Genomic DNA, 14,776 nt, shown 5'->3' on the forward strand with positions numbered 1-14,776 from the left:
TGTTTTTGTCTTGTCGCTCCGGCCGGACACGGCATCAACAGTATGGTGAGGGGTGTAACATTTCCGTCACACGCTTGAGGTATTCGGCCAATCACAACGCACTGGATAGCTGGCCAATCACAGCACACCTCGCTATTCAGACCGATGAGCTTTGTAAAAATCGACGTGTTTCAGAAAGGCGGGGCATAGCGGAGAAACAATAATGTACAGTATGTGGAAAATAATGTGTTTTTAAACCTTAAACCACATAAACACATTGCATTACACCAAATACACAAAATAATGTTCTTTTTAGCACCGTCATATGACCCCTTTAATATAAAAGACACTTTGCTTGGTGTCGTATAGGTAAAACAATTGTAAAGAAATATTTGAAGCTCAGACATACAATGTCTTTAGCCACTGTATCATATTTCGCTTGTTTTTTTGTTTTTTTTTGCAACATCAGGTTTTGAAAACAATAGCTGAATGTTTAAGCAACAGATCAACTTCTAAAACAGTTCTTGGTCCATGCCAGTTTGTTACACTCTGTCTAGTAGGAGTTGACTGCATTTGTGTCGATCAACACATGACTTCCAAGAACAGTTCACCCAAAAATGAAAATTTGCTGAAAATGTGCTCACCCTCAGTCCATTCAAGATCAGGATGAGTGTGTTTCTTCATCAGATTTGTAGAAATGTAGCACTGCATCAGTGTCTCAGCAATGGATGCTCTGCAGTGAATGGGTGCCGTCAGAATGAGTCCAAACAGCTGATAAAAAACATCACAATAATCCACAAGTAATCCACAGCACTCCAGTCCATCAGTTAACATCTGGAGAAGACAAAAGCTGAAACTAATCCAGCATTAAGACGTTTATAACTCAAATACGAGTCCATAATCCATAATAACACTTCCTCCAGTGAAAAAGTGCATATACTGTTGTCTCTCACATCAAAATCCAGCCACATATTTGTTTAGAGCTGTTTTGTTTTGTAAACGGTGCTTGATCTGTGCAGATTTCTCTCCTGATTCATACCAGAACACTTTTTCACTGGAGGAAGCGTTATTATGGATTATGGACTCTATGGTATTTTAGTTAAACACATTTTAATGCTGGATTTGTTTCAGCTTTTGTCTTCTCCAGATGTTAACTGATGGACTGGAGTGCTGTGGATTACTTGTGGATTATTGTGATGTTTTTATCAGCTGTTTGGACTCTCATTCTGACGGCACCCATTCACTGCAGAGCATCCGTTGCTGAGACACTGATGCAATGCTACATTTCTACAAACCTGATGAAGAAACAAACTCATCCTGATCTTGAATGGACTGAGGGTGAGCACATTTTCAACTTTCATTTTTGGGTGAACTGTTCCTTGCAGTCAAACGATCATCAACTAGTCAAGTTTTTTTTTTTTTCGTATTAAAAATTAGTAGTTGATCAAACCGTATTGACTATCTGGTTTTGAATACAAGAAAACATTGAGTGAATGGTGCCCAAAGATGGATGCATCATCACTCATATATGTGGCTGTGTTGGTTAATTTTGGTGAGATGATGGTGGATTGCACAACGTTGAGATGACTGCACTGGACTTTTTAATGCAAGTGACTATCACAGTTCAGAAGGGCAAGCCTCACTGAAGTGTGAAGACTTCTGAAGGAGAAGCACCACACCGGTCAAGGACAGCGGTGTAAAGACAGGGAGGATGGACCGTTTAAGACAGCGATGAAAGAGGCCATCTATGTGAAAATGGAACGACCGGATTTTAACCAATTGTCCTTATCAGGTTCCTACAGCGCTGTCCTTTCATACCCGGCGGCTTCGGCCCAATTCACACAGCGATTCACACCACAGTACAGCGACTCCCGCAGGAATTCACGAGTCTGATGTGCGATGAGGGTGAATGTCAGGGCATCTCCACCATCAGTTCACAGCTGAGGAGTGAATGAAGGATCTGAGCAGACAAACATGTCCCAGCTCAGGAAGAATAATCCATACTAGACCTTCTTTGACGTCAACAACTCAAAATCCTCACAGACTGAACTTACTGCACAGTACAAAGAAAATCAACAGATCTAACAGAAACCATAAACGGGTCACATCATAAACTTTTTGTCTCTTTTAATTTTTTTCTCCACTCATAATTCTATTTAAAGGCAGCATTCACTATGAATGAATTGCGGCCTCTGAAAGTGTGAATGTCCATGCTGGATTTGCTTTACATGCCCGGTTATTATTGTTCTCATTTATTTGATCATCATCAGCAGATTTACTGCTGCCATGATTACTAGTGCACATAAACTTTTATATATAAATATTTACCTGGGAGGAAAATGTATATTTTAAAGCTCAGAAAAGTCATGCATTTCCAGAGAAACCTTATGTTAACTCACCGTGCCCTCCACTAATATTGGCACCCTTGGTAAATATGAGCAAAGGCGGCTGTGAAAATAAATATGCATTGTTTATCCTTTTGATCTTTCATTCAAAAAATTCACAAAATTCTAACCTATCATTGAAGTAAAACAATGGAAAGTGGAGAGAAAATCTCATTGTGAAATACATGTTTTTCTCCAATGCATGTTGCCCACAATTATTGGCACCCCTAGAAATTATTATGAGTAAACTATCTGTTTAGTATATTCCCAGTCATATTTACATTTTTTAGCACATCGGAGTGACTAGAGCATGAAACTGTCCAGCCATGACTTCTGTTTCACAGGATTATAAATATGAGGAACACAAGGGCAAAATTCTCTTAATCATACATCACAAGGAGTAAAACCAAAGAATATAGTTCTGATGTGCAGAACAAGATCGTTGAGCTTCACAAAATAGAAAGTAGCTGCAAAAAAAAGGAGCTAAAGCGTTGAAAATCCCCATTTCCACCATCAGGGCAATAATTAAGAGTTTACAATCAACTAAAGATGTTACGAATCTGTTTAGGAGAGAATGTGTGTCTATATGAAACAAAAAAAAGAGCTTTTTGTAAGCTAACCCACCAGATGGGTTTAGTACAAACAGGGATAAAACGTATCCCATCCCCACGATTAAATATACTGCTGGATCTTTAATGTTGTGGGCCTGTTTTACTGCCAAGGGTCCTGGACATCTTGTTCAGATGCATAGCTTCATGGATTCTATCAAATACCAACAGATAAAAAGCCTAAACCTGACTGCCTCTGTTAGAAATCTTATAATGGGCCATGATTGGATCTTCCATCAGGACAATAATCCAAAACAAACATGAAAATCAACACAAAAATGGGTCACTGAGCACAAAATGAAGCTTCTGCCATGGCCTGAACCCTATAGAAAAGGAGTGTGGTGAACAGAAGAGAAGAAGCACCAACATGGAGCTGTGCATCTGAAGGATCTGGAGAGATTCTGGATGAAGGAATGCTCTCTGATCTCGTATCAGGTGCTCTCCAAACTCTTCAGGCATTATAGGAGAAAACTCAGAGCTGTTATCTTGGGAAAAGGATGTTGGGTGCCAATATGAACTGGAGAAAGCATTTATTTCACAATGAGATTTTCATCCCATTTTCAATTGTTTTACTTCAATGATAGATTAGAATTTTGTGAATTCTTTGAATGAAAGATCAAAAGGATAAACAATGTAGATTTATTTTCACAGCCGCCTTTGCTCATATTTACCAAGGATGCCAATATTAGTGGAGGGCACTGCTTTCGTTTGCAAAAGTCTTGCGTTTCCCCAAGGAGCTTTGCATTCACTTGCAAAATTATTGTTATGGAAATACCATGATATGGGAAGATAACCATATTTCAAAAGCAACATTTATTGGGGAAAATTAATTTCGCAACAGAATGCAAATGTTTCGCAAAGTTTCTCAGGGGAATGCAAAACTTTTGCAAAAGAACACTGGAATACAATTTCTCCTACCGTTTTATATATTTTAGTCATCACCATGTCCCTTTAAGCCTGGGGTGGGCAACTCTGGCCCTTGAGATCTTCTTTCCTGCAGAGTTTGGCTCTAACCCTAATCAAACACTCCAAGCTAATCAAGGTCTTCAGAATTACTCGTTAGCTACAGGTTAAATTCTGTGTGAAAGTGGATCTCGAGGGCCAGAACTGCCCACCCCTGCCTTATGCCCTCTGTAAATGGATGATAATGCAAACAAAATCTAACAACATGAATCTGGATAATTAGCAGGAAGAAACTGACGGTTCATATGACCCAACAATCAGCTACAAAACTGAAACCTATGACAGGCGGTCTGAGGACTCTGTATTAACATTTAAATGGTGTCTGGCCTCTCCTGAAGCCAGCTAAAATCCCAGCCTTTATGCTGCTGTTCTGAAGCACTCAGGCAAAGATGATAAATTACCTGCAGAAGCCGTGAGGTCTGGGAGCTTGACCCGAAAGATGATGCTGTGCCGAATGGAGCGGCTCCCTTGTAGAGTGCTGTCTCTGAAGCACAGAACCTCCAGCACATCCAGCTGTGAACCCCTGGCATTCACACGCACAAACACACACCACCGTAAGCACACGCGGTCTTTGGAGTGACCTTAAACTTACCATTACAAAGAGACGATGGCTGGAGGAGTCAGTACAGCTGGAGCACTATGACATTTAACACTGAAAGCTGCAAAATGCAGCAGTATTTACAAAATCTTCCACCTGCACTGCATTTCCTAAAAATACATCATATTTTGATGTTTATTTGGTCATGTAAGATTTTTACTGTTTCTTTAACAAAGTATCTTAGGCTCACCAGGGCTGCATTTATATGATCAAAAATACAGAAAAAAAACTGATATTGTGAAGTAGTACAGTTTAAAATAATGTTTTTCTATTTTAATATACTTTAAAATGTAATTGATGTGTCACATGATCTTCAGAACTCATTCTAATATGCTGATTTGCTGCTCGAGAAACATTTCTGATTATTATCAATGTAGAAAACAGTTGTGCTGCACAATATTTTTGGAACCTGTGATACTTTTTCCAGATTATTTAATGAATAAAAAGTTCAAAAGAACAACATTTATTCAAAATGGAAATCTTTTGGGACAATATAAGTCTTTACTGTCACTTTTTATCAATTTAGCACATTATTGTTGAATAAAAGTATTAATTTCTTTCAAAAAAAGAAAGAAAAAAAATGTACTGATCCCAAACTTTTGAACAGTAGTGTATGTTGTTAGAAAAGATTTCTATTTTAAATCATTTTTATCCATCACAAAATCCTGAAAAAAGTATCAGAGGTTACAAAAAAAAATATTGCGCAGCACAACAGTTTCCAACATTGATAATAAATCAGCATATTAGAATGATTTCTGTCAGATTATGATACACTAAAGACTGGAGTAATGATGCTGAAAATACAGCTTTGATCACAGAAATAAATTGCATTTTAAAATATATAAAAATAGAAAAACATTATTTTAAACTGCAATAATATTTCACAATATTCCTGTTTTTTTCTGTATTTTTGCAGCCTTGTCTGAGCAGAAGAAACATTCAATCGATCAAAACACATGAAGTGACTAAGTATGAATAAATCCACAGTTTTTGGATATGGTGCTATGGTAATATGCGTTTTGGACTTGTACTACAGTATTCTTTAAAGTACTTTGGAGTCCCATGGTGCATATGAACATAGTAATCATTCAGTACTGTGATCTAATAAAGTACCATGGTACTATTAACATTGGACATATTGTTTTTAGGTGCTGCCATGGTATTTTCATAAAGGTTTCTTGGCTGCATGGCTAATGAATAAGCAGCATCATGGTACTGTATGGGATTTGAGTGTACACTTATCAAACTGTAATTTAACACCAGTGGGATGTGTGTAGGAAAAGCTCATTGCAGACGTACCATTGTTTTGCGAGGAGGATGAGAACGTTTCTGAGAGGCCAGCCTGGATGTTGAGGAAGCGTGCACGGGTCATACACGCCCACAGTAATCTGCCAAACAAATCAGGACACATGCCACATTATACCCACATACTGTGAAGAATTACATGTAAAGAATATTCTGGGTTCATCATCAAGCACCACAGAACACAAATTCGACTCATTTCACCCAGAGTCTCATTACTAAATATGGCAATCTACAGCATGCCACAAATGTTGTTGACACAACTGAAGTTATGGAATAACCTTCAATATTGCATTAATAATAATAATGCAGCTTTATACTGGAAATTAGGGATGCACCGAAATGAAAATTCTTGGCTGAAGCCGAACAAAATGAAACACAGGGCCGAATAGGTTTTGTTTTTTTACCCATGTAGGCCTATTTTGCCATTTTTTTCACCATTGCATAAATTAAATAGCCAACATGTGCTTTTCACTGTTTTGTCCTCCTTTTCAAATAAAAAAAAAGTATTACAAAACAACAACATTCTAGCAGACATTATACCAACAAAGCACAATTTAACTTAAAATTAATAAGTTAGTAAAATAATATTTTTTGGCCATTTTTGAGACCCCCTTCTTGAATCAGTTATGTATTTCTTACTGTACAAATAAGATACTTCTTTTAAAACATTAGAAAATATTACAGATCCCAGTCTGAACACTATGTGTAAGTGTTATAATAAATGTATTAATAGAGCTGTTGTAATTATTATTATCATTATTATAGTCTTACTTTTTTATTTCAGTTTAACAGTAAAATTACAATACTATCATTTATGAATGTTGATGGAGCTTTTATTTGGGCAGAAACCAGCAGGAAGTCCTCAGTGCTTCTTTTTGTTGACAGCAGCAGATTTATAAATGATTCTCGTTATGAATTTGGGAAGATGTTTGTCGCATGTATCACATGCTTTTAAAAAATTAATAAAAATGTTTCTGAGCAACTGACGAGTAACACTGTTTCAGCGCAGATTTTCCTCGCGGTTTCGACTCTGAACCCAGGCTAACTTGTAATGATTTTTGCAGCTTTCTCAAACACTTTTAAAGGCTTCCACACTGCAGACATTTTTTGCTGCATTAGTGCGCGCCTCTATTTGATCGTGTCACGTCATTGTTTGGTACAATTTACTCTTTTAAGTCTTTTCGCTTATTCGGTTGCCGGACATTCGGTGCATCCTACTGGACATTACCTTCTTTAGGTCTGGGAAGAAGGAGTTCAAGTCTTTTAGAGGAGCGACTTCAACACTTTCTTCTGTGTACTTGAGCAGAAAATGTGGGACTGCCGTCGTTCCACTTGAGACGCAGAGATCATCATATGCCGTTTGCAAGCTTAATATCTGTGAAACAGTGAATCAGTCCACCTCATTAACTCATGAAAGTTCATGCTTGGTTGGAAAATATTCAGGCAAGAACTGAAATGTACTCTCTAACATGTACAGCGGCTCCAAAATCTGGTGTAAAGAAGGATAGTGTGCCATTTAGAGCAATAAGTCAATTGAATCGAGGTGGATTTTGAATTTAGTGAATGCAATGGAAATGAATTTGAAGGGTAATAAAATAACACATCTTCACTTACTAATGACATACTGTACCTTAAATATAAAGAGGAAAATTTCCAAATACGTTTTAGTGACACTGACACTGTATATGGCACGTCACTCATCTTAGAGCATGTATGACATTATGCATTCAAATAATTAACACTGAATTAAAAATTCTAATCAGCACATGCTTTCCATAACGCACTGACTAACGGCTCATTATCCTTCACACAAATCATCCTCGTCAGAAGTGAGTTATCAGCTCTTCTCCGCACCTGTTTGGCAGAGAAGCTGCGCTCTAATGACACCGGCTCCTGCTCCAGCCGGACCCCCTCCAGAAAGCAAAGGGCAGGAAAGCAGAACCAATAATAGAAATGATATTTCTTCAGATCCTGGATAAACAAAAGGACCAGTCAGAAACAATGGCTGAAAGGGCATTCATTTATAAGGACATTCTCTAAAACGCTGGCACACAAACCGCAAATGTCAAGAGGATGAATTTGTTTAATATTGAGGAGTCTTCCAGCGCAGCGCCTGACTGAATAGCGCTCCAAATCTGTGAAGAAGACATCACCACCAGTATTAATTATATGGACATGACCAGAAATGGTTTCTGATATAGTTTATGCAAATGTGAAACATTCTGGGACAAAATCACTAAACACTTGTGGCACTTTTGTGCACAGTATTTCAGTACAAAATCCTAGCATTTCAACTTCCGCCAAACAATGTCGTTCCTTAGAAACGGTTGTGGTTGCAACAAAGTGGTTGCCGAGCAACACACAGATGCAGAAACAAAGAGGTGGATGTTTGTAGAGTAATTTACAACAGCGTCGAACGCGGCTCAACCAATCAGAATCAAGGACCGGAACTATCCGTTTTAATCTTAATTAATGGCTTAGTTTCATCTTTTGTCTTCTCCAGATGTTAACTGATGGACTGGAGTGCTGTGGATTATTGTGATGTTTTTATCAGCTGTTTGGACTCTCATTCTGACGGCACCCATTCACTGCAGAGCATCCATTGCTGAGACACTGATGCAGTGCTACATTTCTACAAATCTTGGACAGCCTGAGGATTATCACATTTTCATAAAAGTTTAATTTCTGCGTGAACTATTCTTAAAACTAAAATAGTAAAAAAAAGAAGAAAATCTTTAACTAATAAAACAAAGTGTGTAATGTTGGATACTTAGGAGAGCCTATTAGATTCCAACGTTGGATAATAAAATTTAAACCTCATGCACTATACAAACTATAAATTATACTATGAGAACATATATACAATATAGTATACTTAATAGTATGTCTTCTGGGACACAAATACCACCATTCTTTTCAGTGCAAATACACTGGGTTTATTTATGTCTGGGCCTTATATGCAAAAGTCTGCTGTTTGGCCACGGCGATTATCATTGTGTTATTACCATTTGCAGAAAGCAGGCAGTCAACGAAACAGTATTAAGAAGATTAAGAATGGCAGCAGTAATTTATCAAATGATGGAGAAGGATGCTCAGCATCCAGATACGCAGTGAAAGAAAGCACATAATTCATTCAGAGGATCTCTGCAGGCAGCAAGAGCAAATAAAATACGCTAGTATCAGCAGGCACAATTAATGAAGAGTGATTAAAAGCGCTGCACCTCATTGGCTGCTTTATCCAGCAGAGCTCTCTTGTCGGTGGTTTTGAAGGCTTCTAGTGTGTTGGTGTTGTACAGAGTCCCAGAGGCTGCACTGCAGCGAGCCGGTGTGGCTCCATCACTGAAACATACACTAAATCATTTGCATTCACTGATGCACTGTATTATTTGTATTGTGTTTTAACATCATAATGTAACCAGTATTGTATAAGATTAGATTTTGCACCAACCAGGATCAGCTAACCATAACAGCTTAACACATTACCGCGCAGAGTAGAACTGGCTTATTGTTTTATACTGTATGCAACATGATAAAAGAAATCAATGTCAATATATAGGTCAGCGACAAATGAGTGTCTAAAGCAAAGGAAAATAATGTTTAAAGGTCTTAGAAATGTAGTCTTTGTAATAAGTTTGGTTATGGTTTTGAAAAACGTTTACACTACTAGTTGTTTAAATGTTTAAATTCAACTCTCAGATTCTTCTTTTTTTTTTTTTTAAACAAATATCATGTTTTTTGGGGGGGGTTGTACCATATGCATTAACCAATGTTGACAGATGTTAACATTAATTTAATGTTCATGTTAACTAATGTGGTAAACTACTAGAGAAATGGAGAAGAAATGGAACCTTGTTTTAAATTAAATTCACCTATATAGTGAATCTGTGTGGCCAGACGTCATAAATGTAAAATTAATTCTACTGAAACGATTCTTGAGGATTTAACTGGCAAGAAAAAAAAATAATAATAATTTCACAAGTAACAGACGTGATATTGGGGCCATTATCCAAGGCTTTCAGAATAACCAGCTGCATTACATGCTCTTAATACAGAAAACGTACACATCAAATGCGCTGAACTCCAGTGTCAAGCGTGTCGGCAAGCCAACAGGATCACCTGCAATTTAGAACAAAACATTTGCATTATATTACAGCTTAAATGTGGCTCAAGTATTCTCTTTCAGCTCTGGGGTTATTAAATGAATCATTGGCATCTAGAACTAAACACTTTTGCATGATGCACCCGTGCTGATGGTGTAAGCAGACAGAAGAGAAGAGAAAATGCCACACATATATATATATAAATATATAGTATTCATATAACATCATATAACATTTGAAGTGGATCAAAACCTTTCATCAGAGTTGTCCTAAAACCTAAACGCGTTCTTATCTTAGGACAACTTTGATGAACTTTTTTGATCCACTTCAAATGTTGACTACTGTAATATATATATATATATATATATATATATACATACAGAAATGAAAATGTATCATTTAAATACAATTTCAGATTATTTGGGAAAATGCCTTAACTTTTGTCTAATCAAAGAACGAATGAAGACATACAGTAGATCTTAAAACTTGAATTACAACATGCAAGTTCAACCACAGCACAATATAATTAAATAAAGACACACAGCGAGACTGAATATACCATCTGATATTACAAAAAACAAATGTGCTTTATTTAGTCTCCAATCATCGACTATAAAGTGACTTTCATTTTCAGGATCTAAGCAATCTGTTCTGACAGAAGCCGAGCACTTAAGAGGCCACTGCTGTCACGTCTCTTTCATTATTACATTCTCCAAGCTCACCGTTATAGTAGTAGCCTTTGATGATTTTTGGGCTCTCGTCTAAGCGGAAGTCGTTGAGCTTCTTCTGTGTGAGCTGATGCCAGAATCCAGCCTCCAGGGCACTGCAGAAGGGGGCGAACTGCAGCTTTAGGGCGGCTGCGCCTCTCTCCGTCCACTCGGCTTCCATCAGGACCGATGCTTCTGATTCCTAATGACACAGAAAACAAGAGCAAACCATGCCCAGAGAGACTATATGAGACCAGTTTATTCAGCCACTGAGTATTTGTATCGAACCTTTAACATCATAAAGGTGCTATAAATGCAAATATTTTGCCTTGAAAAAAATATAACAACAATAATAACAATGTTTCAATTTTTCAAAACAAGATTATAATTTACAGTGACAGCTAGCCAAGAGATATTTTCATTTTTGATAAATCAAAATAAAATAACAAAATAAGTACAATATTTTTAAACAAGTCAAATGTACTCTTAAAGATACATTCCTCAATGCTGATAGCCTGATAAAATGTTCTTATAATAACGCATACATTTCTTGTTCGATTCGGTTTGTGGAAGTTGGTTAGAGTTCCCTTTTCTCACTCCAACAAGCTTGGATGTCAACATTAATAAGAAACTAATATTGTACTAAGCTGACAAAACATCTGTACAACTAATTACGTCTCGTCAACGTAATTAAAGTAAAAAACTGCGCTCTTTAGTATTGTGATTTTAGTAATACTGCTTCGGTAAAAGCACCGAGTCTCTGTCACTTGTTTTTTAAACACACTGCAGTCAGAAGCATCACGGTGGAAATGTAATGTGTGTTAATTACAGTCCTGTAAATGACAAACAGAGAGTCAGAGCAACAATAAACACACATGTCAGAAACATCACTTACCAGACGAGCGCTTCCTGGTTGAGGTCATGTGACCACTGTCAGCGTGCACGCATGCGCAGTCGGTTTGTTTTGGTTTCGTAGCAGAGCTAACGCTTCACAAATTACTTTAAAAGTACTTTAATAAGAAACAGGTACCGACAGAATGGAAGCCAGCCGTGGTGGCGTTTTCGCTGGTGCTACAACTGGTTGATGCTTAACATGTACTATTTTGACATCTTAAAAAACGCTTTCTAATCTGAGTCGGCGTTAGCATACACGCTTTTCTGCTAAATGCTTTGAAGCATCATATCATCCCGCTGAGGAAATGTTGTCAAATAACGTTAACCAGTCGCTTAAACGGTATAGATGGGTGTCAAATCCTCTTGTGCTGCGTTAGTGTCCAAAAAACAAACGCCTTAGGGTGCCAAAACCATCGAATAAAAGACAAAAACCCAAAACAAAAGGAAAACACAAACTAATAGACAAGAGAATACTGACAAAAACTTATAAACGCTGTTCCTTTTCATTGTAACCGTGTTAATGAATCAGTTAATGTGTCGGGTTCCGTGCAAAGCAGAAGGGCGATAGTGAACTAGCCAGAAAATCCAGACTGATATATATATATATATACTGTTTCAGCATGACACCTTTACAACAGCTCTAACTGAGCTCCTGAGTCAGTCGAGATGAGCAGCATTCCTTCAGCTGGGACGTCCTGCATGCACAACCGAGGTCTTTTATCAAGCCTCACAAAATAGGCTATGCATACAAATCTATCCTTTTAAATCGTGCTTAGAGTAATACATTTGCAATGGAAGACTATCAGTCAGGCATCACAAATAAACAATAAAAATATGAAACTGTAGGTGTGTCAAAGTGTATGCATAACTTATAAACACTTAACATGTTACCATGCAAACCATGCTATGTCTAATTGTTCAGCTCTAAATATTCCATCATGCTCGTGATAACAAACCTGGCAACTATCCCATGATATCTGCACAATTATACCAGAAAGGCACGTGATGTATCCGGTAAAGCAACAGGCATTGCATTAATAATGCATAAACACAAGTTAATCTACCTAAAGTATTCACTTACAAATGACAATTTTGATAACTTTACAGATCAAATAACACATTTGACTGAATGCATGTACATGCTTCGGTAAAAATGTCTGATATTTCTGCGTTTGGTACATTTTCCCCTTTGGCCTCTAATGCATGTGCCTTATTGTATAACACTGTTCAACATTTTGTTTTCACTAACTTTTAATCAAAATGATCAGTATGCCACAAATACGGCTCAGGCTTTTAGAGAGGGTTTCTGTGGCTCTTAAAAAGTCAGCATTCATCCTTCCGCAGTTTGAGGCCTTTAAAATATTCTAAATCAGAGCAGAAATTCATACTTTTAAATTCTTATATTCAAGTTATGGCACAAAATGTTGCAAAAAATTATTTAAAAAATAAAAAATCTTCCTCAGCATTTTTGTTTTCCAATGCAAACATCCTTAAATCTAAAATACGTTTACAGAAGTAAAATTATGTTTTAAAAATTGAAAAATGTGAAAAAAATGAAAAATGAAGAACATCACTTTTTTACAGTGTTCAGAAGATATTTCCATATAGAGCTATTCAAGCCTTAAACTATTTATTTATCTATGTATGTATGTATTTATTTGTATGCAAAAAAAAAAATGAATCAACACTCTTACATTTACCTCCTGCAGAAACCCTGTTAGAGTAATAAATGAAGAGTATTTAACATCAAAACCATGTTATAGTTGTCAAGTAAGCCAGTTTTCAAAATGTGAGTCATCTTTACTTACATGTTAATTTGACACTGAATAGGTTCAGTTGATATGAATTGAATTTATATGAAATAGTTCCTGCTTTCTTTTTAAAATGTCAAAGCCATTCTGAAGATGCTTGATTATCATACACCCAGAATTTCAATGTTCAACTGAAGCTGTTTGCATGTAGCACCTTCCAGCTCTCTGCGGACATTGTGCATTCGCTTGTAACCAAACTCATATTTGTGTTCAGTTGATAGGAATTACATTTACATTAAATAGTTCCTCATTTCCCATTTACTGTAGACTTTCTACAGGTCCATCACAAAGACAGCACTGAATGCAGCATCGGAAATGCTGAAATTACAGGACATTCGCCAAAGCATCTCAGTTTATTTTAAGAAAACCATTTAATTGAGTCTGGTTATAGCAAGAATGGCACTTTTGTTCCAGCAATCACATGGTTTCATAGAAAGTGACAGGCACTAATTGAGAGCTAACAATGCAAACTCTTAGAAGAAAACGAGAATTGATCGGGACTAAGCACTGCACTGCATTAGTATTATATATATTATAATTGCTTTCCCACAACTTGAAGTCTTTATAGTCCATTTCATCGTCACCTCATCGCTGCACAGGCATGTAAAATACAGTATGTGTGGAATGCATACAAGCATTCTGCCATATGTTGTTTAATGCATGTATTGTATATGACATAGAGGCGGTAAGAAACGACATCTTTAATCTTCACGTGACCTCAGTGTTACATTGTCCAGTTAATATCTGCGTCCGAAAGCCATACAGACGTAGGAAGGCAACAAGGAACATTCGAATCCAATGATCGTGTCACTTTCTGTGTTTTGATGAATCCTTCACTGCCTATAATATCCTATAATAAAAGATGGCATATGAAAGTTATGGTTGGTGCCCATTTTGTGTGTTTTTGACCAACTTTTTCCACTTTTGATGTTATTTCAAGCAAGTAATTAAATATTTGCTTAGTTATCACCAAAGCTTTCTTTATTATATTGTAGATTACTCCACCTTCATGCTGCCTCAGAAATCTGTCTAAAGTCATTTCTGTGAAGTGCCTTCAAATGCAAACACTGCCTGCAAAGTTATTGCCTGATAAGCAACGAACCAGCTGCCTAAGCTTTCAGACGCAGCCATTATGTCTAAAATGTTTTAAAGATGTAATTATTTGTTTTAATGTTTTAACGAGTTGCATTAGATGTTACAGTTTATATCAGTTTTATTCAAATCATCATTTTTATTGTTAAAAACAACGATCAGGTGAAATGCATTGCATTGCAAATCATCCAGGAGCTCCATGTATACAGACAATTTGTGCATAGTATGCATACACCACTGCTTTCTTTTTAAAATTTCAAGGCCATTCTGAACATGCTTGATTATCATACACCCAGAATTTCGATGTTCAACTGAAGCTGTTTGCATGTAGCATC

The 14,776-nt window shown here is 36.9% G+C and overlaps 1 protein-coding gene across 3 annotated transcripts in view; it reads right to left on the minus strand.

Moving 5' to 3' along the window:
* Window positions 1-12,195, minus strand: part of LOC107697561 (ubiquitin-like modifier-activating enzyme ATG7) — a 100,700-nt gene extending 88,505 nt beyond the window's left edge. Inside the window, exons 1-9 of one of the 3 annotated variants that reach the window (XM_016498360.1) lie at window positions 11,190-11,211; window positions 10,660-10,846; window positions 9,899-9,953; window positions 9,059-9,176; window positions 7,895-7,972; window positions 7,692-7,808; window positions 7,066-7,212; window positions 5,832-5,920; window positions 4,336-4,457 (exon numbers count right to left, since the gene is read on the minus strand). In XM_016498360.1, coding sequence (XP_016353846.1) covers window positions 4,336-4,457; window positions 5,832-5,920; window positions 7,066-7,212; window positions 7,692-7,808; window positions 7,895-7,972; window positions 9,059-9,176; window positions 9,899-9,953; window positions 10,660-10,825 — 892 coding nt within the window. In that variant the 5' untranslated portion in view covers window positions 10,826-10,846; window positions 11,190-11,211. Of the gene's footprint in view, window positions 1-4,335; window positions 4,458-5,831; window positions 5,921-7,065; window positions 7,213-7,691; window positions 7,809-7,894; window positions 7,973-9,058; window positions 9,177-9,898; window positions 9,954-10,659; window positions 10,847-11,189; window positions 11,212-11,539 lie in introns of those variants that run through there. The other 2 variants (XM_016498359.1, XM_016498358.1) reach the window with 2 other exon arrangements.
* Window positions 12,196-14,776: the final 2,581 nt, after the last annotated feature.

This window comes from Sinocyclocheilus anshuiensis, unplaced genomic scaffold, assembly GCF_001515605.1.
Source record: "Sinocyclocheilus anshuiensis isolate Anshui unplaced genomic scaffold, SAMN03320099.WGS_v1.1 scaffold1320, whole genome shotgun sequence".
In the NCBI taxonomy this organism is placed as follows: Eukaryota; Metazoa; Chordata; class Actinopteri; order Cypriniformes; family Cyprinidae; genus Sinocyclocheilus; species Sinocyclocheilus anshuiensis.